The sequence below is a fragment of the Chelonia mydas genome, chromosome 10 (genome assembly GCF_015237465.2).
Source record: "Chelonia mydas isolate rCheMyd1 chromosome 10, rCheMyd1.pri.v2, whole genome shotgun sequence".
NCBI lineage: Eukaryota > Metazoa > Chordata > Testudines > Cheloniidae > Chelonia > Chelonia mydas.
The window spans coordinates 29,644,904-29,672,139 of NC_051250.2; the positions used below are offsets into that span (position 1 = coordinate 29,644,904).

The 27,236-nt window shown below is 46.3% G+C and overlaps 1 protein-coding gene and 1 long non-coding RNA gene across 9 annotated transcripts in view; one reads left to right on the forward strand and one right to left on the reverse strand.

The window, feature by feature from the left end:
* Nucleotides 1-27,236, reverse strand: part of LOC102948183 (syntaxin-binding protein 4) — a 151,798-nt gene that overhangs the window by 43,016 nt on the left and 81,546 nt on the right. For all 8 annotated transcript variants that reach the window (XM_043523468.1, XM_043523465.1, XM_037911138.2 and 5 more), the window contains 4 exons: nucleotides 16,901-16,996; nucleotides 16,182-16,251; nucleotides 14,587-14,661; nucleotides 184-269 (listed from right to left, as the gene is read on the reverse strand). In XM_043523468.1, coding sequence (XP_043379403.1) covers nucleotides 184-269; nucleotides 14,587-14,661; nucleotides 16,182-16,251; nucleotides 16,901-16,996 — 327 coding nt within the window. The remainder of the gene's footprint in view (nucleotides 1-183; nucleotides 270-14,586; nucleotides 14,662-16,181; nucleotides 16,252-16,900; nucleotides 16,997-27,236) is intronic.
* Nucleotides 17,429-24,191, forward strand: LOC119567208. Its single transcript, XR_005227119.2, has 3 exons — nucleotides 17,429-17,685; nucleotides 22,790-22,958; nucleotides 24,132-24,191. It is a non-coding gene; the product is annotated as an uncharacterized LOC119567208 (long non-coding RNA).

The window sequence follows — 27,236 nt, forward strand, 5'->3', positions numbered from 1 at the left end:
GAAGGTGAAGTTAAGGGAGCTGGACAAGTGTTAGATACCAACTAATCCTCTCTTGTTTCACCACAAGAAAGTTGTCTCCCTCTCCCTTTTAGTATCCACGATTGGGCTGACATTTTCTGCACTGTGCCCCTCAAGCAGCCAAGATGCAGTTAAGTATTCAGCGCCCAGAGGGTCAATACTCACTGCCGCCCTGGTGAACAGGAGAACTCCGTGCCGATTCTGTGTTGCTATGAGATCCAAACTTTTCCAGCAGCTCAGAGAACTCTCTCCTGAAAGACAAGGCCAAGCAGATTCACTTAGTCTCTCAGTACACTTCTGCATGGATTTACAATGCAAACAAAGCCTATAATGTTTATTCCATACTAACCAGTTTGTGGGCTTAATTCCCTCGTGTGCTGGAGCTCAGTTTGGTGCAGGATGAGGCATTAGGGAACCAGATACAGCTCACAAGTAGTCCCAATGTAAATCAGAGCTGTTTCCAAGCAACTCAAGCTTGTGCCACTGATTTAGAGTCCATAATCAACCTCACACCAGTAGAAGATTCTTGTGCTAAAGCGTAACTTTTGCATGCCCCATCTTGTGTGTTGTGGGGTTTGAGGCAGAGGCCGGCTGCAGTGCAGATGCATCAGCAGGGAATTCCCTACACAGGGGGAATTCTCTGCTTGGCATTTGCAGCTGAATTATGGCCCCTTTGTGCCACACTTCTATGCCCCTTTTCATCCCACAGGCTTCAAGCACTTCATGAACATTAATTAAACTTCCTGACATCTCTCTCAGGTATTACTCACACAGTAACACAGACTGGCAAATTGAAGCGCAAAGTAGTTATGTAATTTGTCCATTGTGAGGGATGAGGATAGAACTCAAGAGTCCTGGCACCCAGCCCTGGGCTTTAACCACTGGGTCAGAATGCCTCTTGTGGATTAGTCCAGGATAATTTCATCTCCAGCCATGAGCCTAATGTGACATAAAAGTTGAACACAAACTATTAAGGGGAGTTGCAACTAAGCAAAAAAAAAAAATTAATACACATTGGCCATTTGTGGGTCTTTTCTTAATAGTGAAAGAAATGCAAATAACTGTCAAACGTATCAGCTCATGTTGTGAAATTATCATCCTTGGAATTGTGGGAATATTACATGTTTTCAAACCACCACCCTTGACTATGCTGCTGTAATTCATACATGGAGAGAAGGAAGCTTAAAGCCAACAATTTAACTTAAAAGAACAAGTTGTGAGCATGATACAGATGGTGGGTAACATTTAGGGATTACAGACAGGGCATTAGAATGTGGGGGCCAAAATGCTATGGGGTGGGACTCTTCCATTCAGCTTCGGGCCCCAAGTTGTTTCCCTGCCTATGGTAATAAATGTAGTGAATCATATTTGTTATGCTCATGGCATACAAACAGAGAAGTGAAATAAACAACATAAGATACTCTTGACAGAAGGTTGCCGTTTAACTACTTTATTTTTTTAGAATTCAGAACGATAACCCAAAAGCAGAGAGAGACAAAGCAGGCTGCTCCCTGAAACAGAGAGGCCCAACTCACCTCACCTTATTCTAGACTGACTGTTTCCCGACAGTGCCCCACGGCCTAAAAGCAGGACCAGAAATACCCCTCCCCACCTTAAAAGGATAGCTTACAAGTCCAACACGGTCTTCAAAATGCTGCATCGCTCATCAAGCATCAGACAAATATTCATTATTTTTAAAATTCTCCTACTGCAGTTGGTCTGCTACCTCACCCTATTTTGCTGCCAAAAGCTCCTCTTTTTGATCACTAGCCAGAAAGGTCAATGCAATAGGGGGAAACCAGAACCTATTCCACAAATGGCACTAAGACTGACATAGTTTTTTTTAAATGAGAGGATCAGAGACCAGGGAAGGAGGTGAAGTGAGACACAACAGAGGGAGAAAGGTGAAGAAAATCAGAGGTGACCTGGACCCAAATATCTCGACTTTAGGGTAGTTCTAGCTCAGATCTGGATCCCACCTTGTGGTTTGTACCACTTCTAAAGAAAATAAATACAGACAATGGTGGAAAAAAGGGAGCGGGCCCATTATTCTCCTTTCCTCTCCTTACCCCTTTCTCCACCAATGGTGTCCCTTTGGCCTACACAGCTCAGACAGGAGTCTGTTGGTGAGCATCTGGACTTATGTTGTTGCTGAGGTGTGACAGCACCGATACTTGCCATCAAGTATGGTGGCATTCCACGCCCCACTTTCACAGTAGAGGCACCAGGGTGCTGCCCAAGGAGGACCAGAGGCTAGTCCCTTTTGAGTCCATCCATGGCACCTGTCATTGTCTAGAGCAGTCGTTACGGAGCAATTGGAAGCTCAGGCTATACTCCTGGTAAGTACTGGCCTGGGAACTGAGATACCAAGCCAAGGAGAGCAGAGGTCTCCATGAGGCCATGGGGCCAACCCCAGCGAGGTGACACGCGCACACACCAAGGCAGGTTAATGGGAAAGATACATGGCAGCTGAGGAGAGAACAGCGTTTTCTCAGGCGGCGGCTCCTTACAACACAGCAGCTATCAGAGTGAGCATCAATTTCCATCAACTCTGTTGATGCAAATCTCACTTTCGTATCATTTCCAGTAAAACCCTTCATCTTCCCGCGGCTCGCTCATAATCCCGTATCACTGCTGAGTTATGCTGCGACGAAAGCCAGGCTGCAGCTGACCCTGTGAGCCTTCCATTCACTATCTCCTCCTTTTCCTGGGCGGGACTCTTCACTCCCCCTTTAGCTCGCTCCTTTACTGTATTGACTAGCAGCCCCAGGACATACCCAGGTCCCCAACAGGCTTGTACACAGGCAGCTAGCTTATGCTGAAGCCCATATTACTGCGTCTTCACTGCTCTTGTCCCCACGCTGGTCAGGTTAAAGCTAGCATGGGTATGCCTCCCGAGCTACAGCCAGACCTTGGTTTGCTGTGTAGATGTACCCGTCGTCTCTCCCATCCCATGCCTAACTCCACAGCCTAGTGCACCTAGAGCCACAGGTTTCCTGTGATTTTGGGTTGTTACATTTAAAGCACTCCCATTCTGAACTCTCTCAACCTCAGCAGTAACATGGCTGTCACAGGGGAGCTGGTCCAGTGAGTAGACCAGGCCCAGCTCCTCTGTGTCAGAGCAGGTAGGCCCAACCGAGCCAATTAAAAGAGGTAGGGCTAAAAAGGCTTGTCAGAGGGTAGACTATGTCTTGGGAGAGGAACCACAGAGGAGCGGAGCTAAGTCTGGTGGTGGGTCCCTGGAACAAGGGGCCAGCTGCTCGGGGAGATAGCCCTCAGGCTGCGGTCCCAGAAGGGGAGCAGAGCTGGCAGGAATGGGGAAGCTGCAAGAAGCAGGATTACCAGAGACCCCTGGAAGAGGAGGCTGGGAAACCCTTGGACAAAGGGTGAGCTAAGGAGCTGATTTTGTCTATTAGCTGCTTATGTTTGGACAAATAAACCTTTTGTCCACTGAGGATGGCAGTGAGTGCTTGTGAAGCCGGGGAGACATCCTGCCAGGTCACAGTGGCCTTGTACCTGAATATAGTTACCCATTTGGAATTCGCCAAGTCAGGAGCATTGGCGCTAAGGCTGGCTCAATGCAATTCCCCATTAGATTAGGGAAAATCACTGCAACTGCGAACAAATGGTTGGAACTTTACAAAAAATCCCTGAAATCATGTGAATTTTAATTAAAAAGAGACCATCTTTCAGTGAAAAGTGGCAAATGGGCTACTTTTTTTTGTTTGGGGTTTTGTTTTTTGTTTTTTTTTTTAAGTTTCCAGCTTTGAAACTTCAAAATGTAAAATGTTATTCTGATGAAGAAGAGTTCAAGAGAGAAGAGGAGAAAGTGAAACACGTGAGCTCTCAAAATTGTATTTGTTGTATTTGTTGCAAAAATCCCATGCAGGAAATGCTGCAAAGCCTCTAAAATCTCTCAAAATGAAACAATGACAGATTCTTCCCCCGTCCGCACCCCCCCAAAATATTTAAGTCAGTTTTGCACCACCCTAATTCTCACAACTGAGGAGGATTGGTCATAGTTCTAGCAACCAACTCAACAAGCCATTTGCTCGGAAGTCTCTAATACTGGAGTTATTGACTGAATGGATCATGATTCACTGGACACCTGCAGGTACAGGACTGGATTCTGCAAAAAACTGTGCATGAGTAACTTCCTCAGGGTAGTAGCTCTCGTTTTCAATTACATTTACTCACACGTGTGACTATTTGCAGAACTGAGCTGGTTTTTTCAGGCTGCCGAGTGAGATCTAGTGAGCACCACCACCTCAGCCTCCCTTACTTTCGGAGTTACCAATCATGGGTGTTAGAATCCAATGCGCTGAATTTTGATCAGTGTTGTAATGCAAGTTAATTTCCAGTGATTATTTAGCTATAAGAAGCTGGTTCATTGTGCTCATCTGTATTTACATATTCCCCTCAACTGTATTTAGAGCCTCAGGAATCCATTTATTGGAAAAAATAATACCGTTTCCACAGTAGTTCAATCAGTGGAATCCAACCACATTAACAGATCTCGTTATTTTAGCCCTAGCCCACAAACAAGTTTACGTGCTGAATACAGAGCTGGCAAACTATTTGTGACATATAATCCTACTTTTGATTTTAGCCCTTTTTCCAATTAACAAATCCCGAGCTCTGTGAAGATAAGCCATTATGTGCCCAATAGTTTGGATGAATAATTTTCAGCCTGTAAACTGTTTGCAAACCATCCACTCCAACCTGTTGTTATTGGCGTGATATGACCGAACACCTTAGTCACATGGTATTGTTTGGGCTCCTTGCTCAGAGACCAGATATTGCAGGCCTCAATTCAGCAAAGCATTTAAATACACGCTTAAAATCCTATTGAGGTAAATAATGAACAGCAAGTAATGCATTTTCTGGTATGACTCTCCAGACAGATCATTTTGTGCTAAACTTCATGAAGCTTGGGAGATCTGCAAGTGCACAGATATTGTCCGCATACTGACTAAGGAATAATCTGACTCCAGGAATCCGAGCCAACCTTGCTCAATGCCTTCAGGCACAAATAGTTTAAAATACATATATAAATCTTCAATTTTTTTAGTTTTATTTACTGTTTGACCAGCTGTAGTAGGAAAATACTTAATCTTATCAGGTCCTCGTGGAACTTAAATGTCCAGCCTTATTTAACTAACAGAGGGCTGAAATTGGGGGACTTTCCCTTTACTGAGACACTCCCAGCCCAACTCCTCCCCCTCCACCCTTTTTTGTCACTAAGGATACTGAAACCTAGGATAACAGAAGTGTCCTTGTTACAGAGCCCTGAAACTTGTACAGACCCGTGGAGTGGAGTCAGATCAGAGGGGATGCACAGCAGCAGCCAGCTGCAGGCCGACTTTGCTACAGATTAAGCAGCAGGAGGCCAATCTTTCTGCAGAATATTGTTGTTTTATCCCATAATACCTTTTTTGTGATGCCCTTGTGTTCTGGGGAGAACAAAGGGTGAGTCCTACATCAAAGGTTACGTGAGAGCACAATGGCTAGAAACTTCACCCTCTGCTCCACAGATGGGAAAAAAGAGATTGGGACTCTAAATAAAACCCTAGAATTAATAGCTTGTCTCTATAAATACAGCCTATGAGACACCAGGAACTAGACATTCAGAGCACTGAAAGCCCAATGCATGCTTAAAGCAGCAATCGGCACATACGCTGATTTTCAGCTACCCCACGTCGCCAACTGTTGTGATTTTACTGTGAGTCCTATGATATTCAGTGTTATTCTTAGAGCACCAGCTCCTGGAATCACAAGAATTTCATTTTTGAAAAAGTGAGTTTCTAGCTAATCCTCACATTCATTATTCACCAGTTTTAAAATGCTTCAGTCATCCAGTCAGGTAGCAGAAACAATAGCATGTAACCTAGGTGATGCTATTAATAATAATGTTGTATTAATGTTATACGAACTCTGGGGCTGATTCTCATTTTCTCTAATGCCCCTGTACTCTTCCAGAGCGGTGGAAGGGGGCCCTCGTGGACACCAGAATCAGGCTCCCTGTGTTCCCCAGAGATTGGCTGAGTCATTCTTCGAGCCCAACAGCTGATGTGAAAAGGGCCAACATGCCGAGCAGGTCACCGGCCGTGGCTGAATCTGTGTCAGTGACCGCTCCTGACAGCAAAGTGGATAGAAGGATGATTACTCTTCAGAACTCAAGGACATCGCTAAAAGATAATGTGGGATAAAATAAATAAATAAATAAGCACACATAAAAAGCCTTCACCCTCCTGCATCCCTTTTAATCTTGGAGATATGTATTCATGTATTAAACATTTTGTGAGGCGATTATGTAAGCGAAATCTCTGCAAATCTTTAAAAAAAAATTAAACTGATTACTGCCCAACTCTCTCTCTGGATAACCTTTGGCAGATTTAGCAGATAACCAAGAGCAAATGAAGACCAAATAAATTGCTTCAAGTTTGGTCGCCAAGGACATCTGCGTCCTATCAGTTTACAGCAATCTATTTCTTGGGGTGGTTGGAGGCACTGTTGACAGATGCACGAAGGAGCCGTAGCCTCAGACAAAGCCATGCCCACACTCACATGTATGTATATATTTAGAAACATCTGCTGCAATTTAAGATATTAGTAACATGCCTGAGCAGCTTGAAGCAGACGAACAAGGGTAATGGCAGATTACTTGCCCCCAGGGGCATTGGCTTAGAAACAAACTGATTGTCACAATAACTATGACGAACACCTGCTTCTAACTTGCCCAGAGGAGCCCAGCCGGGTTATCCCCTGCTGTGTCTGGCTATGGTTTTCATTACATAGAGCACACAGTGTGAGAAGCCCACTGGGGCCTGTCCAGGTGTTTCCACTATGCAATGTAGATGTTATCTTTTTTGCCAGTCCCCAAGTATGGCTAATTGTCTAGAGCTAGCTTCTGACTTTGTCTCTGCATAAGGGACGAGGAGTGACTGAGAACCACCCACCTCTAGACTTTGGTCTGGGTGCGGAGGAATAAGCAGGGCTATTCACCAGTTTCCTACCTGCTCCAGGAACGGAGTGGCCTTGGCTCCACTTCCCTCTTCTCACTGACCAGAGTCACTGAGCCAGCCCAGGGGGAAGGGCAGTGATGGCAATTTACCCTTGGAATAGGAGGAAAAATGTACAGGTGTCCAGCCTCAGCCAGGATACGAACTTGGGGAAAAAAGACGCTTAGTCCAAGTCTCCCAGAGCCACCTCCATTAAAACAATGACAGATGCGGCAATCCAGAAATAAAATACTTTGGCAAGGCCGCCTCCTTGGCAATCCAAAACCAAGCCAACTTTCCCCTGCTGCTTCACTAGTGGCAAAGAGGGAAACATTTCTGGCAAATGAACATCATCTGCACACACTGCTGCTGAATTTCTTTGTCAATTCCACTAAGCTGTGGGTGTTTTCTCTGGGCTCAGTTCTTAGGCAGTCCCAGCAGCCAGCCAGGAGCTTCCCTTGCTCCCCTGGTCCCTCCCAGTACTGCACTGTCCATGGTCCAGCTGCTCTTTTGCCCGGCCAGGAACAGTCTTCTCTCCTCCAGCAGCAGGCAGCAACTGAGTGTCTCTAGCCCTGCAGCTCCTTGTATGTGATTCTGCTGGACCCTGATTGGCTGCTTCCTCACAACTACTCCAGGCTGCCTGGAAGGCTTCTCTTCTGCTCCTCTCTGGGACAGGGTGTGGCAGAACCCTGAGGCCTCCAGCAGGGGTTCTCTGGGCCTAATCTACCCAAGATCCCAAGATCAATTTATGGTTAAGCCCTGGTCTACACTAGGAGTTGAGGTCGAATTTAGCAGTGTTAAATCAATTTAACCCTGCACCTGTCCACATGACGAAGCCCTTTTTTTCGACTTAAAGGGCTCTTAAAATCAATTTCCTTACTCCACCCTCAACAAGGGGATTAGCGCTGAAATCAACCTTGCTGGGTCGAATTTGGGATACTGTGGGCGGTATTGGCCTTTGGGAGCTAACCCAGAGTGCTCCATTGTGACTGCTCTGGACAGGACTCTCAACTCAGATGCACTGGCCAGGTAGACAGGAAAAGGCCCCCGAACTTTTGAATTTCAATTTCCTGTTTGGCCAGCGTGGCAAGCTGCAGGTGACAATGCAGAGCTCATCAGCAGAGGTGACCATGATGGAATCCCAGAATTGCAAAAGAGCTCCAGCATGGACCGAACAGGGGGTACGGGGTCTGATCGCTGTATGGGGAGAGGAATCCGTGCTATCAGAACCCTGTTCCAGTTTTCAAAATGCCAAAACATTTGTCAAAATCTCCCAGGGCATGAAGGACAGAGGCCATAACAGGGACCTGAAGCAGTGCCACGTGAAACTTAAGGAGCTGAGGCAAGCCTACCAGAAAACCAGAGAGACCAACGGCCGCTCCGGGTCCGAGCCCCAAACATGCCGCTTCTATGATGAGCTGCATGCCATTTTAGGGGGTTCAGCCACCACTACCCCAGCCGTGTTGTTTGACTCCTTCCATGGAGATGGAGGTAACACGGAAGCAGGTTTTAGGGACGAGGAAGATGATGATGAGGAGGTTGTAGATAGCTCACAGCAAGCAAGCGGAGAAACCATTTTTCCCGACAGCCAGGAACTGTTTCTCACCCTGGACCTGGAGCCAGTACTCCCCGAACCCACCCAAGGCTCCCTCCCGGACCCGCCAGGCGGAGAAGGGACCTCTGGTGAGTGTACCTTTTAAAATAGTACACATGGTTTAAAAGCAAGCATGTTTAATGATTAATTTGCCCTGGCATTTGCGGCTCTCCTGGATGTACTCTCAAAGCCTTTGCAAAAGGTTTCTGGGGAGGGCAGCCTTCTTCCATCCACCATGGTAGGATACTTTACCACTCCAGGCCAGTAGCACGTACTTGGGAATCATTGTAGAACAAAGCATTGCAGTGTATGTTTGCTGGCGTTCAAACAACATCCATTCTTTATCTCTCTGTGTTATCCTCAGGAGAGTGATATCATTCATGGTCACCTGGTTGAAATAGGGTGCTTTTCTTAAGGGGACACTCAGAGATGCCCGTTCCTGCTGGGCTGTTTGCCTGTGGCTGAACAGAAATGTTCCCCGCTGTTAGCCACAGGGAGGGGGGTGGGTGGAGGGGCTAGCCACGCGGTGGGGGGAGGCAAAATGCGACCTTGTAACGAAAGCACATGCGCTATGTATGTAATGTTAACAGCAAGGCTTACCGTGAAAGAGTGTATCCATTGTTCTATAAAATATGTCTTTTTAAATACCATTGTCCCTTTTTTTTCTCCACCAGCTGCATGTGTTTCAAGGATCACAGGATCTTCTCCTTCCCAGAGGCTAGCGAAGATTAGATGGTGAAAAAAATGCACTTGTGATGAAATGTTCTCTGAGCACATGCTGTCCTCCCATACTGACAGAGCACATATGAATGCGTGGAGGCAGACAATGTCAGAGTGCAGGAAAGCACAAAATGACCGGGAGGAGAGGTGGCGGGCTGAAGAGAGTAAGTGGCGGGCTGAAGAGAGGGCTGAAGCTGAAAGGTGGCGGCAGCATAATGAGAGGAGGCAGGATTCAATGCTGAGGCTGCAGCAGGATCAAACCAATATGCTCCAGCGTATGGTTGAGCTGCAGGAAAGGCAGCAGGAGCACAGACCGCTGCTACAGCCCCTGTGTAACCAATCACCCTCCTCCCCAAGTTCCATAGCCTCCTCACCCAGACGCCCAAGAACGTGGTGGGGGGGCCTCCGGCCACCCGGCCACTCCACCCCAGAGGATTGCCCAAGCAACAGAAGGCTGGCATTCAATAAGTTTTAAAGTTTTAAACTTTTAAAGTGCTGTGTAGCCTTGTCCTTCCCTCCTCCACCACCCCTCCTGATGCTTCTCTCCTCCACAACCCCTCCTGGGCTACCTTGGTAGTTATCCCCCTATTTGTGTGATGAATGAATAAAGAATGCATGAATGTGAAGCAACAATGACTTTATTGCCTCTGCAAGTGGTGATCGAAGGGAGGTGGGGAGGGTGGTTAGCTTACAGGGAAGTAGAGTGAACCAAGGGGAAGGAGGTTTCATCAAGGAGAAACAAACAGAACTTTCACACTGTAGCCTGGTCAGTCATGAAACTGGTTTTCAAAGCTTCTCTGATGTGCACTGCACCCTCCTGTGCTCTTCTAACCACCCTGGTATCTGGCTGCGCGTAACTAGCGGCCAGGCGATTTGCCTCAACCTCCCACCCCACCATAAATATCTCCCCCTTACTCTCACAGATATTGTGGAGCGCACAGCAAGCAGTAATAACAGTGGGAACATTGGTTTCGCTGAGGTCTAACCGAGTCAGTAAACTGCGCCAGCGCGCTTTTACACATCCAAATGCACATTCTACCACCATTCTGCACTTGCTCAGCCTATAGTTGAACAGCTCCTGACTACTGTCCAAGCTGCCTGTGTATGGCTTCATGAGCCATGGCATTAAGGGGTAGGCTGGGTCCCCAAGGATAACTATAGGCATTTCAACATCCCCAAAGGTTATTTTCTGGTCTGGGAATAAAGTCCCTTCCTGCAGCTTTTGAAACAGACCAGAGTTCCTGAAGATGCGAGCGTCATGTACCTTTCCCGGCCATCCCACGTTAATGTTGGTGAAATGTCCCTTGTGATCCACCAGTGCTTGCAGCACTATTGAAAAGTACCCCTTGCGGTTTATGTACTCGCCGGCTTGGTGCTCCAGTGCCAAGATAGGGATATGGGTTCCGTCTATGGCCCCACCACAGTTAGGGAATCCCATTGCAGCAAAGCCATCCACTATGACCTGCACATTTCCCAGGGTCACTACCCTTGATATCAGCAGATCTTTGATTGTGTTGGCTACTTGCATCACAGCAGTCCCCACAGTAGATTTGCCCACTCCAAATTGATTCCCAACTGACCGGTAGCTGTCTGGCGTTGCAAGCTTCCACAGGGCTATTGCCACTCGCTTCTCAACTGTGAGGGCTGCTCTCATCTTGGTATTTTTGCGCCTCAGGGCAGGGAAAAGCAAGTCACAAAGTTCCATGAAAGTGCCCTTATGCACATGAAAGTTTCGCAGCCACTGGGAATCATCCTAGAGCTGCAACACTATGCGGTCCCATCAGTTTGTGCTTGTTTCCCGAGCCCAGAGTCGGCGTTCCACCGCATGAACCTGCCCCATTAGCACCATGATGCCCACACTGCGAGGGCCCGTGCTTTGAGAGAAGTCTGTGTCCATGTCCTCATCACTCACGTCACCGCGCTGACATCGCCTACTCGCCCAGTATCGCTTTGCCAGGTTCTGGTGCTGCATATACTGCTGGATAATGCGTGTGGTGTTTAATGTGCTCCTAATTGCTTGCAGTGGTATGGCGTCTGCACAGGTAACTCAAGAAAAAAGGCGCAAAACGACTGTCTGCCCTTGTTTTCATGGAGGGAGGGAGGGAACAGGGGCCTGACGATATGTACCCAGAACCACCCGCGACAATGTTTTAGCCCCATCAGGCACTGGGATTTCTACCCAGAATTCAAATGGGCGACGGAGACTGCGGGAACTGTGGGACAGCCACCCACAGTGCAACGCTCCGGAAGTCGACGGTTGCCTCGGTACTGTGGACACACTGCACCGACTACATGCACTTAGAGCATTTGTGTGGGGACACACACACTCAACTGTATAAAACCGCTTTCTACAAAACCGACTTCTATAAATTCGACCTAATTTCGTAGTGTAGACATACCCAAATTAATGAAATGACAGTTTTAAACACTAACTCACTTTACAAAATGAAGGCCTGGTCCAATCAGTGGAAAGACTCTCCTTGACCTCCATGGACTTGCAGTCAGGCTCCTTGAGCAGCATGGCACTGGTAAAATTATATGATGTTTATCGGTCTAGGATTTTGTGGCTTAACCTTTTTTTGTAGCCTTGAATCCAAGGGTAGTGACCGAATAAAGTCAAAGGATCCAGATGACTAACTCCCCAGCCGTTAGTGTCAGATCATTTTCCCACATTTTGGTGGGGCCTTTCTGGGACCCCTTCTCCACTACAGCAGGGAGGCCTTATCAGAGACACGAATTCTCCTCTTCAGTGACGGATGTATGCTCAAAACAATTTGAGAAGTCTTTTCATTTGAGCAGAGGTTGTCTTGCATCATAATGCAGCATTATCTCTCTCATGAGGACCGAGCCAAAGTAGATACAGGCCCAAGCAGAAAACCCAGTTGCAAACACCTCTAACTAGAAAGCTTTTATCAGGTTTTGAACATCATGGCTCAGGTCCATGCCTGGTGCTTCCCGCAGGGACGTTCTCAACTTTGTATCAGCTGCTGACTGAGCTGTCAGACTTGTATCAGCTCCCTACCACTCCTCTCCCGTTCCTGATATTCCCAAGATGAAGGCTTAGTCTCAAGCACCTATCATCTTCTCACCTTCCAACCTCACTTAGGATCAGATCATGCATCCATAAAAGTCAATTGGTGGGGTCAGGATTTCACCCTAGGACAAAGCCCCACTGATCTCCGTAGTGCAGGCCTTTCTTACACTTTCACGACAGACTTTCTGTTTACAGCCCCGGTGCACAGGAATTTCTTGGGAACAACACAGTCAAGCTTTCTTCCGTGGCCTAAGCACCTTGGCGCGATGCTGAAATTAACCAAGATGTGCAGCTCTGGCTTGGAAACAGCAACAAACCAAAACCAGGGCTCAGAATACACTGGCCTGCTTCATTTCTCAAAACCAACATTTACACAGCATGCCTATTCGTACAGATTTCATTTATTAAGATCCAATAAGAGATTATAGTATCAGCAACTAAGCAGATATGCAGTCATCCCAGCTTTTGGCTCCTGGCCGGGTGACAAAGTACTACTTTTTGTTGTTGTTGTTGTTTTGCTTCTCTACAAAAAAGAGACAGCATAGCTGTCACACTCATTAAAGTACAACCAGACAGGCTTCAGCCATCCCTGAAGGGTATTAAAGATGTGTCCCGATGGCTTATTGCCAGTGTTCAGGTGAACATCCCATTCAAAGCAACAATCCAAAGCTCTTATGCAGCCAGCTGAGTCTCCTGTTTGCAATAAGCACATGCAATTGAGATATTCCAATTTACTTGGGCTGCCCTGTCCACCTGGCAGCCGTATGTATAAATGACTATGTTTTATATATATCTCCTGGCTCCCTATGTGTGGCAGCTCCAGCACCTCTCCAGGACACTTAGTAGCGCTGTTTCCCTCTTGGTCTGATGAGATTTGGGAGTTGAGAAGCTTTCAGAAGCGATCATGTGGGGCAAAACAAATAGTCTTAGAGCTTATCAACAAGTGGCCAAGACCCAGAGGAGAAAATTAAAATCTCAGAGGACAGGAAAATATAGATGAGAAATATGAACTATTCTGAAGGGCTCTGTCCTTGGCCCACTCCTCTTTGCCCTCTGCATGTTCTCTCTAGGTGACCGTAGCCACCCCTGTGGCTTTAGCTACCATCTTTAAGCCAATCACTCACAAATCAACCTGTCCACTCCTGACTTGTCTCCTTAAATACAACCCCACCTCTCAGCCTGTTTTTCCTGACACCTCATTTTGGATGTTTCACCATCAGCTTCAATCTAAATGGGCCAACTCCTCACCATCCCTCCCACCACGCCCACAAAAAGCAAGATCTTCAGGGGAAGCAACTGGCAGAGGGGATCTGGGAAGAAGCTAACCTCCCCCTGTGGAGACAGGTTTCCTCCCGGAGGAGGTAGCTGACTGATTCTCAGACCCTCCCACAGCAGTTGGACTGTGGACGCCTACATCAGTTCTGCACATGCATTTAGAAGATAAAGGGCGAATCCTGCTGTCCTCTTCCTGGGCTCAGAGGGCCTATGATGTAACAGAACCAGAGCTGTTCCACAGCTCAGACGGGGAAGGATTTGAGGAATCCATTTAGGCATCAGTACACCATGCAACACAGATCTGGAGGGGCTTCTTATGCGCCATACTAAAGGGGGAGGACTTAGAAGCGAGTTTGCTACCACACAGTTCCACAGCCTACTCTCCCCGGGGAGGGGCCGAGATCAGGTAATGGCCATGAGAGCTACTGCAGTGATAGTAAGTGACTGAGGAAGAGCCCAATGGCGCAAGGGGCGGAGCAGCGCTTCCTCCACAGACCTAGCGCACATCCCATTTCCCCGGGGCCGGGGACAGGATTTGGACCTGAGAGAAGGTGGCTTTGCTTCCCTTTCAGTTACAGCTTTAAAAAAGAAGCAGTTTTAGGGTTAACGTGACTTTGGCCATTTTCCTTAGGACTTTCGATTTTATTTTTGTGTAGTGTAAAGCTGATCGTTCCTGCGCCAAGTTTTAACTGGGAGAAGAAAGAAAAAGACCAACAGTTGTTCTCCTTAGACCCTCACTATGCAGGCAGCGCCGCTGAGAGACTAACAAAGGGGCTTTTAGAGCTGTAGCACAAGTACAGCTACCAAGAACCCAACAACCCTGACCACTTTCCTATTTATTTTATATCACACACAAATATCATATTTTATATATATATATATATATATATATATATAGTGTAAACAAATTCCCCTACCCCTGGTGGAATACAATGAAACTTTACCTGGCATCATCATCTCGAGCTATTAGAAGGCGCATGTGGTTGGTGGCGGAGGCTGTCCTGAGAATATCCACAGCTCTGTGGGAAGACAAGAATGACTATCAGGTGCAAAAAGAGGACAAGAGAGCAATACTGGGCCACAGTTATGTGTCAGTGGGCTCACACATCAGTATGTCAAACTCAACAGCGAGCCATGTATTGGGAAAACTTTAACAACTTCTTTTTGGCAAGGGCCATTGGCAGACAGAACATCTCCTTGGCCCCCAGTTACCTGGTCTGCCAGCAGAACTGGAGGGAAGGTAAATCACAGCCTGAGTTTCCTCACTGCTGCACTAGCTGGAGACCCTCAGATAATAAGGCTAACCCATTAGCAAGTATTTCCTCACTACCGTCTACATTGCAAGCCTTCCTTCCCTTATGCACGGCCAGATTCAGAGCACCACACGTACAGAGCCCTAGCACAGCCATGAATCAAGCCCACAGAGCGTGTCTGCTCTCTACTGGTTGGACATAGAGAGAGACTTATCTGTGTGCCGTAGGCCCTATGCTACTAAAATCTAATGGGGATTTTCTGTCACCTAAAGCAAAAGGGACCAGTGCTTTTGGAGCAGGAAGATTAGGGTCCTATGCCTGCTATTTTCCAAGTCTCCATGTGGCTGTTTTGGGCAGCATAGTGACGATGAAAAACTCTGAGGTAGCCACAAATTTGCTACACTATTTAAAGAACAACAGGCACCTCAATGTTTAAATCTTCAATCTTTCCTCTTCGACATTTGAATTTTCTCATTCATGCATTGTTGGTGTCTTGGTTACGCTGCAACCTCCTTGGAGCACAGAGACATGGGTCAGAATGCGGCCCTCCAGGGGATTCCCCCAGTGCAGGAACTGTATTGGGCCCACAAACACAGTGCTACATTGGCTGTTCTCCTGCCCGGCTGCCAGCAGAGGAACATGCTGGGAAATGGGGCTTGAGGGTAGGGGCCTATCATAGGCAGGAGGGGGAATGTCCAGCACACTCAGCACTATAACAATTCTGGGATGCTTATAGAAAGGCGTGTAAGGCTACCATAAGGTAAAGCAGCCCTCTGGGCTACTCTGACTTATGCCCAGGGCCACTATGACTCCTGGAACAGTCAGAACCTGGAAGCTCAAAGCTGGTATAAAGAGCCTTTACCTTCCTACATAAGAGGTGCAGCCCAGAATCAGACTTTCATCTTTTGTTGTGTTTGCATAGTGTCAGGTGCACTGTTATTGCACAGAGCGTCAAAGTAACAAATATTGGGGCAATGAAGTTATCTCCACTTCCTCTGACCTCAGAGAGTGGGTGGGTTCAGGTTGAGTTTTCATTCTGGATACTTCCAATACAGTTTGGGGTTCTTTGCGCTATTACAAGGAAGCTTTTCTTTATAGAAGAAGAATTTTATAGGGAGGCTTGCCTAGGAAAGGAGCGTTGGATGGATAGCCCTGGAACCAGAAGCCCATTGTTTATGTACAGAACATGGACAGCAGCAACACTGCAACGTTCTTCATGCCAACTGTTCCCCAACACACATTACAGGACTTCATGGAACTGAAATGAATGCATTTGGATATGGTACCTCTCACTCGTGACTCCAATCAAAGAATCTCCATTGACCTCCAAGATCTGGTCTCCTGGCTGCAGGCGTCCTAAACAAAGAAACCGGGAGACATTGAATGGATGGTTAATCTATCCTGTACTATGCTTTAATTCCCTGGAAGGCATAAAGGCAAATCACACAATGCAGAAGGTTTTGGGGGGTGTCTAGAATTGTTCCTGTATCTGGAGATGCTAATGATTATATGTCTTAGATTAGTTTGGATTGTTAGACCATTGGTTAACTGATCAAGAGACACAATTCTGTTTGGAAAAAACAATGATGGTTTGGGTTCAAAGGGGCCAAATCTTGAGAATTCTGTCCAGTTCCCACTACCTCCTTACTCAGGAGAAACTCACTGGAGATTTGCCTGAGCGAAGAGTGAGCAAAATCGAGCAAGTGTCTCAGGAGGTCTTTGTGGACTGGAGGCAACACACAACTAATGAGATCTGATTTTAAAAGCAGAATCCTAAAATGGAGAGAATCTGCTGTGTAGCATGGATATGTTTCCGTGCAGGGGGTGGAGCGATCACCTAAACACCTTAGAAACAAGAGAGCAGGTTTGACCTTAGACATGAAAATAGTTTGCCAGAAGATCTAGAAGCAGGTTTAGGAAGAAGCATCAGAAACAGGATCAGTATAAGTACTTGATGTGAGCCAATATAATATCACTACTCAATTTCCCATGGCTTCTAACTCACCATCAGCATAAGCAACACCCCCTGGTAGGATCCTCTTTACATAAACTCCATATTCTTCTCTTGTCAACTCTTTGATGCCACCGATTACTTTAATTCCTAGGAAGAAAAGTCACTCAATTACACAGCAGCTAGCACCAGGCATAACTTCCACAGGAGAGCACTACCGTGGGGGTCATGGAGAGTGACAGCTTCAAACACAGCCAACCAACATCACCCCATGTCATGAATACAATCTCCCCTTCACCCCCAGCTTGATTCCACAGATTTCACCAGGGGGATGAAGACTGATTTATACACAAGGCAAATCCAACACAAACCCACATAAGAGGAACTAATACTTGGGATGATGTTACTTCCCCAGGGTTTGAATAACACCGGTCAATGTAGGGACCAATACAAATACAGCAAACATTCACTCAAGTATAAACAGCAAATTCACTTAGATGGCTTCATCAACAGGATGCATGTGGAAATATCTGGGGTGGAGGATTCAAGCCAACTACAGATTACTATGGCAACACCAGAGGAGGAGGAGGAACTGGCTGCTCTGCAGGGAGGAGAGTGGCTGCTGGCCACCTTGGGCAGCAGACAGTGCTCCCCCCCGCAGGTCCCCTGTCCAAGGTGGTCAAGAACCAGTGTGCTGAACTGGCAACAGAAGGTGAGGAGCGGACCTCAGAGGCTGAGGAGGAGGAGATACTTGTTCCCAAGGCTGGGAAGCTCAAGACCACTAAGAGGGGGGAAGAGACAGGGTCCACCTGACCAAGAAGGGGAAGAGCTACCCACAGGTAAGCATAAAAAATGGCAACTTTAACAGAGGGCTAAATGTTGGGAAGGATGGTGGGGGGAAGAAATGGAAAATTACAATAAGGTCATAGGAGCAACAAGAGGGGAAATCAATGGAGGAATCTGCTTAGATGTCTATACACAAATGCAAAGAGTACATCGAACGAACAGGAAGAACTAGAAGTATTAGTATATAAACTAAATTATTACTTAATTGGCATCACAGAGACTTGGCAGGATAAATTTCATAACTGAAATAATATTGGAATAGAGGTGTATAGCTTGTTCAGGAAGGACAGGTTGGGGGAAAAGGACGGAAATGTTGCATTAGAATAAGTATATATATACACACACACACTTGTTCTGAGGACCAGAAGAAGGTGAGAGGCAGACCAGTTAAAAGTCTTTGGGTAAAGATAAAAGGGACAAAAATAGAGGTAGACCACTTCATGGTAGTCGTCTACTATAGATCACCAAATCAGAAAGAGGAGATGGATGAAGGACTTCTAGAACAAACACAGAAATATCCAAAACAAGATCTGGTAATAATGAGGGACGTTAGCTACCCCGACATCTGTTGGAGAAGTAATACGGCAAAACACAAAATTCCAGTAAGTTCTTATTGGGAATAACTTCTTGTTTCACAAAGTGGAGGAAGTAACTAGGGGGACAGCCATTTTAGACTTGATTCTGGCCAACAGTTAGGAATTGGTTGCAAATCTGACGCTGGGATGCAATTTGGATGAAAGTGACCATGAAATGATAAATGTCATGATTTTTAGGATGGGAAGACACCAGAGTAGCAGAATAAGTAAAACGGACTTCAAAAAAGCAGACTTTAACAGACTCAGAGAACTGGTAGGTAAGGTCCCATGGGAAGAAATTCTATGGGACAAAGGAGTTCAGGAGAGCTGGCAGTTTCTCAATAAGGCATTATTAAAGACAAAACTACAAACTATCCGGATGTGAAGGAAAGTTAAGAAGAATAGTAATAGGCCAATATGGCTGTCACTTGAAAATCAAAAAGGAATCCTACAAAAAGTGGAAACGTAGACAAATTGCTAAGGAAGAGTACAAAAGAATAGCGCAAGCATATAGGGACAAAACCAGAAAGACCAAGGCACAAAATGACTTACACCTAGCAAGGAACATAAAAGGCAATAAGAAGAGGTTTTTTAAATTCATTAGGAGCAAGAGAAAGACAAAGGGAAGCATAGGTCCTCTTCTTACTGGGGAAAGAGAGCTAATAACTGATGGTGTCAAAGAGGCTGAGAGTTTAATGCCTATTTTAATGGTGACCAGATACTCAACAGAATGAATATTAACACGGGAAAAGGAATGCAAGCCAAACTAGGGAAAGAATAGATTAAAGAATATGAGATAAGTTAGATGTATTCAAGACAGCAGAGCCTGATGAACTAGCAATTATCCTCTAGAACTCAGAGAATGGATGAGGTCCCAGAGAACTGGGGAAGGGCAAACATAACACCTATCTCTAAAAGGGGAAACAAAGAGGCCTGCGGAATTATAGACCAGTCAGCCTAGCCTTGACACCTGGAAAGATTCTGTAACAGATTATTAAACAATCAGTTTGTAAGCACCTAGAGGATAACAGAGGTATAAGGAATAGCCAGCACAGATTTATCAAGAACAAATCATGCCAAACCAACTTAATTTCCTTCTTTAACCGGGTTATCAGCCTAGTGGATGGGGGGTTGCAGTAGATGCGATATATGTTGATGTAAGTAAGGCTTTTGACACAGTCCCACATGACATTCTCATAAGCAAACGAGGGAAATGTGGTCTAGCTGAAGTTACTATAAGGTGGGTGCACAACTGGTTGAAAGACCATACTCAAAAAGTAAAAAGAAAAGGAGTACTTGTGGCACCTTAGAGACTAACAAATTTATTTGAGCATAAGCTTTTGTGAGCTACAGCTCACTTCATCGGATGCATTCAGCTGTAGCTCACGAAAGCTTATGCTCAAATAAATTTGTTAGTCTCTAAGGTGCCACAAGTACTCCTGTTCTTTTTGCAAATACAGACTAACACGGCTGCTACTCTGAAACTCAAGAAGTAGTTATCCATGCTTTGCTGTCAAACTGGGAGGGTGTATCGAATGGGTCCCCCCAGGATCTGTCCTGGGTCTGCTACTCTTCAAAATTTTCATTGATGACTTGGATAATGGAGTGGAGAGTAATGACATCAAGTTGGAAGGGGATGCAAGCATTTTGGAGGGCAGAATTAACATTCAAAGCAACCTTGACACATTAAAGAATTGGTCTGAAATCAACAAGATGAAATTCAATAAGGAAACACACAACTACAACATGGGGAAGAACTGCTTAGGTGGTAGTACTGCTGAAGAGGATCTGGGGGTTACAATGGATCACAAATTGAACATGAGTTGACAATGTAGTGCAGTTGCAAAAAGAAGCTGAAATCATTCTGAGTTGTATTAACAGGAGTGTCGAATGCAAGATAGAAGAGGTAGCTGTCCCACTCCAATTAGGCACTGATGAGGCCTCAGCTGCAGTACTGTGTCCAATTCTGGGTGCTAGACATTAGGAAAGATGTGGATAAATTGGAGAGAGTCCAGAGGAGAGCAAAAAATAATGATAACAGATTTAGAAAACCTGCCCTCAGAGGAAAGGTTAAAAAAACTGGGCATGTTTAATCTTGACAAAGGACGGGCTGAGCGGGGACCTGATAATAGTCTTCAAATATATTAAGGGATGTTACAAAGAGAACTGTGATCAATGGTTCTCCATGTCCACTGAAGGTAGGACAAGAAGTAATGGGCTTAATCTGCAACAAGGGACATTTTGGTTAGATATTAGGAAAAACTTTAAGGCTAATTAAGCACCGGAACAGGCTTCCAACTAAGGGCAGTTGTGGAATCCCAGTCACTGGAGGTTTTAAGAACAGGCTGGACAAACACCTCTCAGGGAGGATCTAGGTTTACCTAGTCCTGCCTCAGCACATGGGGGCTGAACGTCACCTCTCGAGTTCCTTTCAGCCCTGCTTTTCTATGATTCTATGACATTCACCATCCCTTTCATTCGCTTCCCCCAGCCAAAACAGCACGAGAGCAATGTCTGGTTTGTAGGCATGCTTGGGGAAAGGGAATGCCTTGCAGCCATGTCGTCTGCACAGCTGAAAGGTTGGTGGGCCCATCTTGTAAAGTGACTGGGTTTGGGAGTCATGCAGTGGGGAGCAGAAACAATAGTATATGACCTGGGTGCCCAATGGCACAGCATGAACCACAACCAATAAATAGTGCACACGCAAATCAGTCGCCACGGAGTAGAGTATCCAAGGGACCTGTCGCTCAGGAATGACTCCAGAGACCTCCCCATCAAATCATTTCAAGTAGACAAATTCAGCCAAATCAAATTCTGCTGATGGATAAATCCCTAACACCCAGCTCCAATGTCTGACCAGACTACGAGGGCTGCATCATGGGACCATTATTGTGGACAGCCGCATCTCCAGCCCCTGAGAGAGAGAGAGATCTTCAGCTCTTCCCACAACTAAAGTGTCCAGTCAAGCACTAGACTTAACACAGGGAACAGAAATGTCACTGCTAATATACGCTGTTCGGCACATGTTGCATGGTACCCTCTAGTGGCTGAGTCACAGAGGGTTAGGAAGCTACCACTGCCTCCAGAGATAAAACCTTTTGGCAGAAGCAGTAGAGGCTCCAGCTTTTAGAGGAAGCCTTTATGACTTGGGCAGAGCAGATCAGAGATAGGAGCCACAATGCTTAGGCCATGAGCATTTCACAACCCTGAACAACAGTGCCACAGAAGAATCCTAGATTTTCATTTTGAAAAGATGGGCACCTCGCATTTAGGACTCTAGCAATATTAACTGTTTAAAGCTGGTGTCCTGGCAGTGCCATGGAGAACTCCAAGGCAGGGGGGTTCCATACAGCAGCACCCTAATAATTCCATCCAGCACGTCTCTTTCCTCATTGCACCAACCTGTGTATGCCAGCTAAGATCACATGACCGAAAGCAAGTCATGCCCTTTTGGTGCCAGCTGAGCTTTCAGTGGCATGAACTTCCTCAGCAAGTTCCTCCAGACCACTATGGGAATTTCTTGGTGGGGAAGGGATCCACTTGGCTTCCAGCCCCTTTATTCCACTGGAATCGTACACAGGATCAAGACCATAGCCCAGAACCGGGACCAAATATTCCTACGTAGCATTCAAGAGATTTCTGTGTATGAAGAGCAGAGTAAGAGCATCCCCTGCTTTGAGGCTTCTTTGCTAAGGGAGTACCATAACACATTTCTGCCTCTGAATGTGGCATAGCTGATGTTATTTTAATGCAGGGGTTTTTATGGTGCTTACACATGGCAATGCCAAACTACATAAGCTGCTTGGCAGGAAAAGGCAGAAGAGACTGATTTGTCGTGGGCTCATTAAATCCTGATTCTAGGGCTCTGGACTGTGGACAGTGGGATTAAGAATGCTGGCTTTAATTAACAAATCTTCCCAGAGATCCACTGCTGATCAGACATATGACTGCGCTGAATCCAAGGCAGGAATGGGGCTATTCAGAAGGCAGAATACACGCCAAAGAATGCTCAGTCCCACACCCCCAACATGGGACGCTGTAGCGCCACTGGAAAAGCAACCTCCCAGGTCCTTTATGCCCAGTGGCTTCCTCCTCGAACAGCTCTGAAAAATCCTAATCAACAGGACAGCTTTTAGAAATCAATAGCTATTTTTACTGAGCAGCCTCTGGGGGAGATCTGTGACCTTAATGCCATGCTAAGGGATCTAGATGGAGGTCTGCAAAGCCAACTAAGGGATTTAGCAACACGACTTCCTTTCATTACAATTAATGGGAGTCATGCAGCTGAATTCCCTGGTCAGCAATGAACATCTCAACATACCGTGGCCTTGTTTAGATTTCTGAGCACACCTGCCCATTCATTCCGGATGCCCTTGACATCAAATTCCCCTCACTAGAGCTAAACTGCATCCATTCCACTCATCCCAGGAGACCTGCAGCCAGCAAGCCAAGCACACTAAATGTAGAAACAATTCTCCTCCTCCATCCATTAATCACCCTTAGGATTTTCATCCTTTTCCAGATGATCACGTGACGAGATGAACTGATGGCCATTGGATGGGGGCCATTCTGGACCCAGGGCAGAGGGAGTTCCAAAGTCAAGGGGTTCTCACAGAGAAGGCCCTGCTAATAGTTTCGTCTTGTTTACAGTCTGAGCTCCTCCGCTGTCTTGGCTGTGGCTTCCGAAGCAGGTAGGTGATCACAGTTTAAAACTCTGGCTTCATAGTTTAGAACTAGAGCCAGTGAGAATTTTTTCCATATTGCTATATTTGTTTGACCAGAACAAAAATCTTTGCAAAAATGTCCATTTTGGTTGAAGTTTTCCTCAAAAAACCAGAAACCTTTTAGGAACATATTTAAGTTCTCAAAAATCAACATTTTTTTTTAACTGGAAAATTTTTGGAAGCCAACCCTTTTCCCTGGGGTCAATTCTTCCCATCAAGAAAATGAAGCACATTCACCGGCATTTCTTTTGAAATGATTTTTTTCTAAAAGTCTCCCATGGAAAATAACTTGCATTTTCCAACCAGCGCCTTACACTTCATCCAGAAACCCACTGGCAGGCAGCAGGACTCCTGGGACGCCAGGTGACTTGCCCACAGTGAGATACCTGGTCAACAAGCAGGCTGCCTTTTCCGGATCTGAATGTCTTTCAAGGTGCAACTCCTCACAGAGCGCATTGCAGTCTTGAGACAACAAAGGCATGGATGTGTCACAAGATCCTTATGCACAGAAAATGGTCACAACCCTCTGGCCATATGTAAAACTTAGGCAGCTGATCTCTCCCTGATCTTCTAGGCAGTCCAACCAGCCCCCTGCATTGGGAACCTGAGCAAACCCCGCCTCCATTGGTGGGTCTAGTTTCAGTTGAACTTGTGATGCTTTCTCGGGTTACCCAGGACTGAGAGTCACCTGGCTGCCCCCTACCTCCAGCAAGACAGACCTTGCTGGTGCTTACCTGGGTGCCAGCTCCCTGACAACAGCAGCCTGTTACCCACCCAAACAATCTCCTCAGCCCTCACTTGACTTTGTAGTTTATCAATAAGTGCACCCCAGTCCCAGCGCCCCTTTGAAGCGTTCCCCTGTGATATCCACCTCCTGGCACAAAACAAAATCCATACATGGTTTCTAGAGACAAACAACTTCAACATGCTAACTGTGACACTGCACCCCATATTCTTCATAGTGATATTATTATGATATGGTTATAGCATAATTATGATGCATTTTATGCAAGATAAGTCATGTGAAGTGTCATTGGAAAAGTTATGATTTGCTGAGTATGATTATCCTATTTGTATGCATGTATCATTTTTGTATCTAAAGTTATGAATATTGACTATGTATCTGTATTTCAATTGTAGTTACACCTGGGTAATGCCCACTAGACACAATGCTTTCAGTCTAGACAGCTGGTTGTGAAGGGCCTATTCAGGTCAATGAGCCATTAGGGAGAACAATAGGAAAAGCTTATCTCCCACCTGGTGAGCCTTCCTGAGAACACTACACACAGCCTGTGAGTGATGGCTGCTATGACTCTATAAGGACATGTGACAAGGCCACATGATGCTGGACTCCATCTTGGGATGTCAGTATTTTTCCACAGACTGGTCTGGGAATCAAGCTTTGGAACAAAGGGTTCCCACCCTATGCAAAAGCTATATAAGGTGGGGGTGACATCATCTGTGGTTCTTCACTCCCCACACAAGAAGACCTGAGGAACAAAGACTGAACTGGGGGAAGTGCTGGACCCAGGCTAAAGGGATTTCTAGTCTGTGTATGAAACACCTTGAGAGTCCAAGCTGTAAAGCATGTAAAGAATCTGCAACCTGCTTGTATCATTTCTCAGGGTGAGACTCTCCTAATTCTATCCTAACTATCTATCTAGTATATTAAGCTTAGTTTGTGTTTTTTGTTTATTTGCTAGGTAATCTGCTTTGATCTGTTTAGTGGCCCTTATAATCACTTAAATTTATTAACTACAAAAGACAGATTTTGTTTTTGTTTTAGTCAAAATCAGTGAGTTTTGACTGGAGTGCTTGGGGAAAATCTCTGCTTGCTTACCACAAGTGTGCATTGTTCTCCCCACATTGAGGGAGAGGCAGACTGGGTATTAAACCCATACACAGGGAAGGACAGTACTGCTTTGGGGTCCCAGGCTGGGAAGCGGGTAGTTAGAGAGTCTGCGTGTAACTGCAGCTGGGTGTGTCCCTATCTGTGTGAATGCTGGTGAAAGTGCCGGCTGGCGGGCTTTGCAGCTTGTCACAGCAGTACAGTGTGAGAGGGAGCCTAGGCTGGTGTGTCGGGGGTCAGCAGTACCCCAGTTCCGGGTGGCACCCATCACACTAAACATCAGTCTAAAAGCTATCTTATCTCACCTACATGCCCTTTACAGTACTTCCACCCAGTGCAGCTGGGGATCCCATTTTCACGAATGTAATCTCACTGCCCAATCACTTCCTCAGGTGCAGGATGAAGAGGTGTCCTTTTGCCATCTCCTTATATCCCCCAAAACTCACAATTGGTCCCCAGCATCAGGATGACCCCTAAAGTTAATTCCCTGGTGGGCTGACTTCACATCCTCATGTTGACTTTGTATGCTAACAGGGCTTCCATTGGGTTGGCTCACAAGGCTTCATGTGAACCGAGGTGGACAAGGGAATACACATCCTTTGTCTGGCCGAAACTGGTTTGCCAAACCTGCCTTGAGCCAGGCTTTAGGAATGTATTTTCACTGTACATATATAACTTTTTACATAGTATCTGACTAGACACAACAATATTAATGGATTTTGTAAAAACTCATCAGTTACGGTTCAACTTTACAAAACCAAACTCAGCAGCAAGGATGGTCCAGATTCAGGTCCCATTTTATCAGCTGTTTGTGCATGGATCGTCCTTCTCTCCAGAGATGCAAGGCAACCACCTTCCTGGACCACCCACTTCCTGCCATGCCAGCTACATGAAGTTAGCCAGCTAAAACATTTCTTTATAGCTAACCAATGAACTCCATGCTTCATCACGTTACCCAGTGGCCCCACTGAGTGACGTTGTCATTCTATTGATGTTACTTAGAGACACCAGAACAAGAGAAAAAACTTTCTTGAAATGCTGTAATTGCCCCCCACTTTTTAAATGTGGAAGTTTAAAATACTGACCAGTTCTCATAAAAACAAGAAAAAAAATGGTGAAAATTTAATTGACAATCTAAAAATTTCAACCCAACTCTACCATTACCCTGTCTTTCCTCCAGTGCGCTCACCCCTAGCATCCTATTACCCTTTGTTCCTTCCATCACGTCTGACAGTTTGTAAACTTCCTTAAGGCAGGGATTGCATCTTTGTGTATATCACAAGCCCTAGCACACTAGAGCACCATAAAACAATCTAATCTCAAGTCCAGTGGCAGAGATATAATGTTACATATCTGGCCCATCTGGAAAAGAATCATCATGGTTTTAGACTGGTGATAGCAGAGCTATCTTGAACCATCAGCAAAACAAAAACAGCGTAAATTATGACCTAGCTGCCTTAGCATCTTTCTGAAGTAGGCACTTGTAAATAACACTTCTAATTAAATAATTGGAGATTATCTGCCCTAACCCAGAGATTATTTTAAATCGCTTATCTCCTTTGCTTTGCCTTGTGAGATGGCCAAGAGTATTTTCAAAGTTCCAAGAAATCACTAGATTTAGAAAGCTACCATGAAGGATGTGTGTATCAGTCTGAGCCGTATCGCTGTAGAGACAGAACCATGGCAGCAAAGTGGGGAGCGCCAGGGCTGGATGAATACCATGGGCTTGACTCCCTGCACTGGCACACTGGGTGCAGTGTGCACACATCCTTGTGCGCAGCTGGGTACAACTGTACTCCGGGGGAAACATGCCCTGAGGCATAGATGCCGACTTCCCCTCTTTCCCCTGGGTGCTCGACCCCCGCCTCTACCCCCGGCTCCACCCCCACTACACCCCTTCCATGAGGCCCTACCCCCACCCCGCCTCTTCCCACCCCCATTACAACCCCTTCCCCAAAGTCTCTGCCCCAACTCCACCCCCTCCCTGCTCCTATTCCAACTCCTTCCCCAAATCCCCACCCTGGCCCCACCTCTTCCCCTCCTCCTCCCCTGAGCACGCCAAGTTCCCACTCCTCCCCAACTTCCCGGAGCGTGCTAACGCCACCAAACAGCTGATTGGCAGCAGCCGGGCAGGAAGCGCTGGGAGGTAGGCGGAGGAGCGGGGACGCGGCGCACACAGAGGAGGGGGAGGGGAGCTCGGCTGCCAGTGGGTGCAGAAACCCACTAATTTTTCCCCATGGGTGCTCCAGCCCTGGAGCACCCATGGAGTCAGCACCTATGCCCTGAGGGATGGCAGGAGGCGACTGGTCCACCATCATCCCCAAGACGCCCAGCCAAGAGAGAGCAGGTGAGGCTCCAGAGGAGTCCTACCATTGGAAGATGCCTAAAAATGTGCT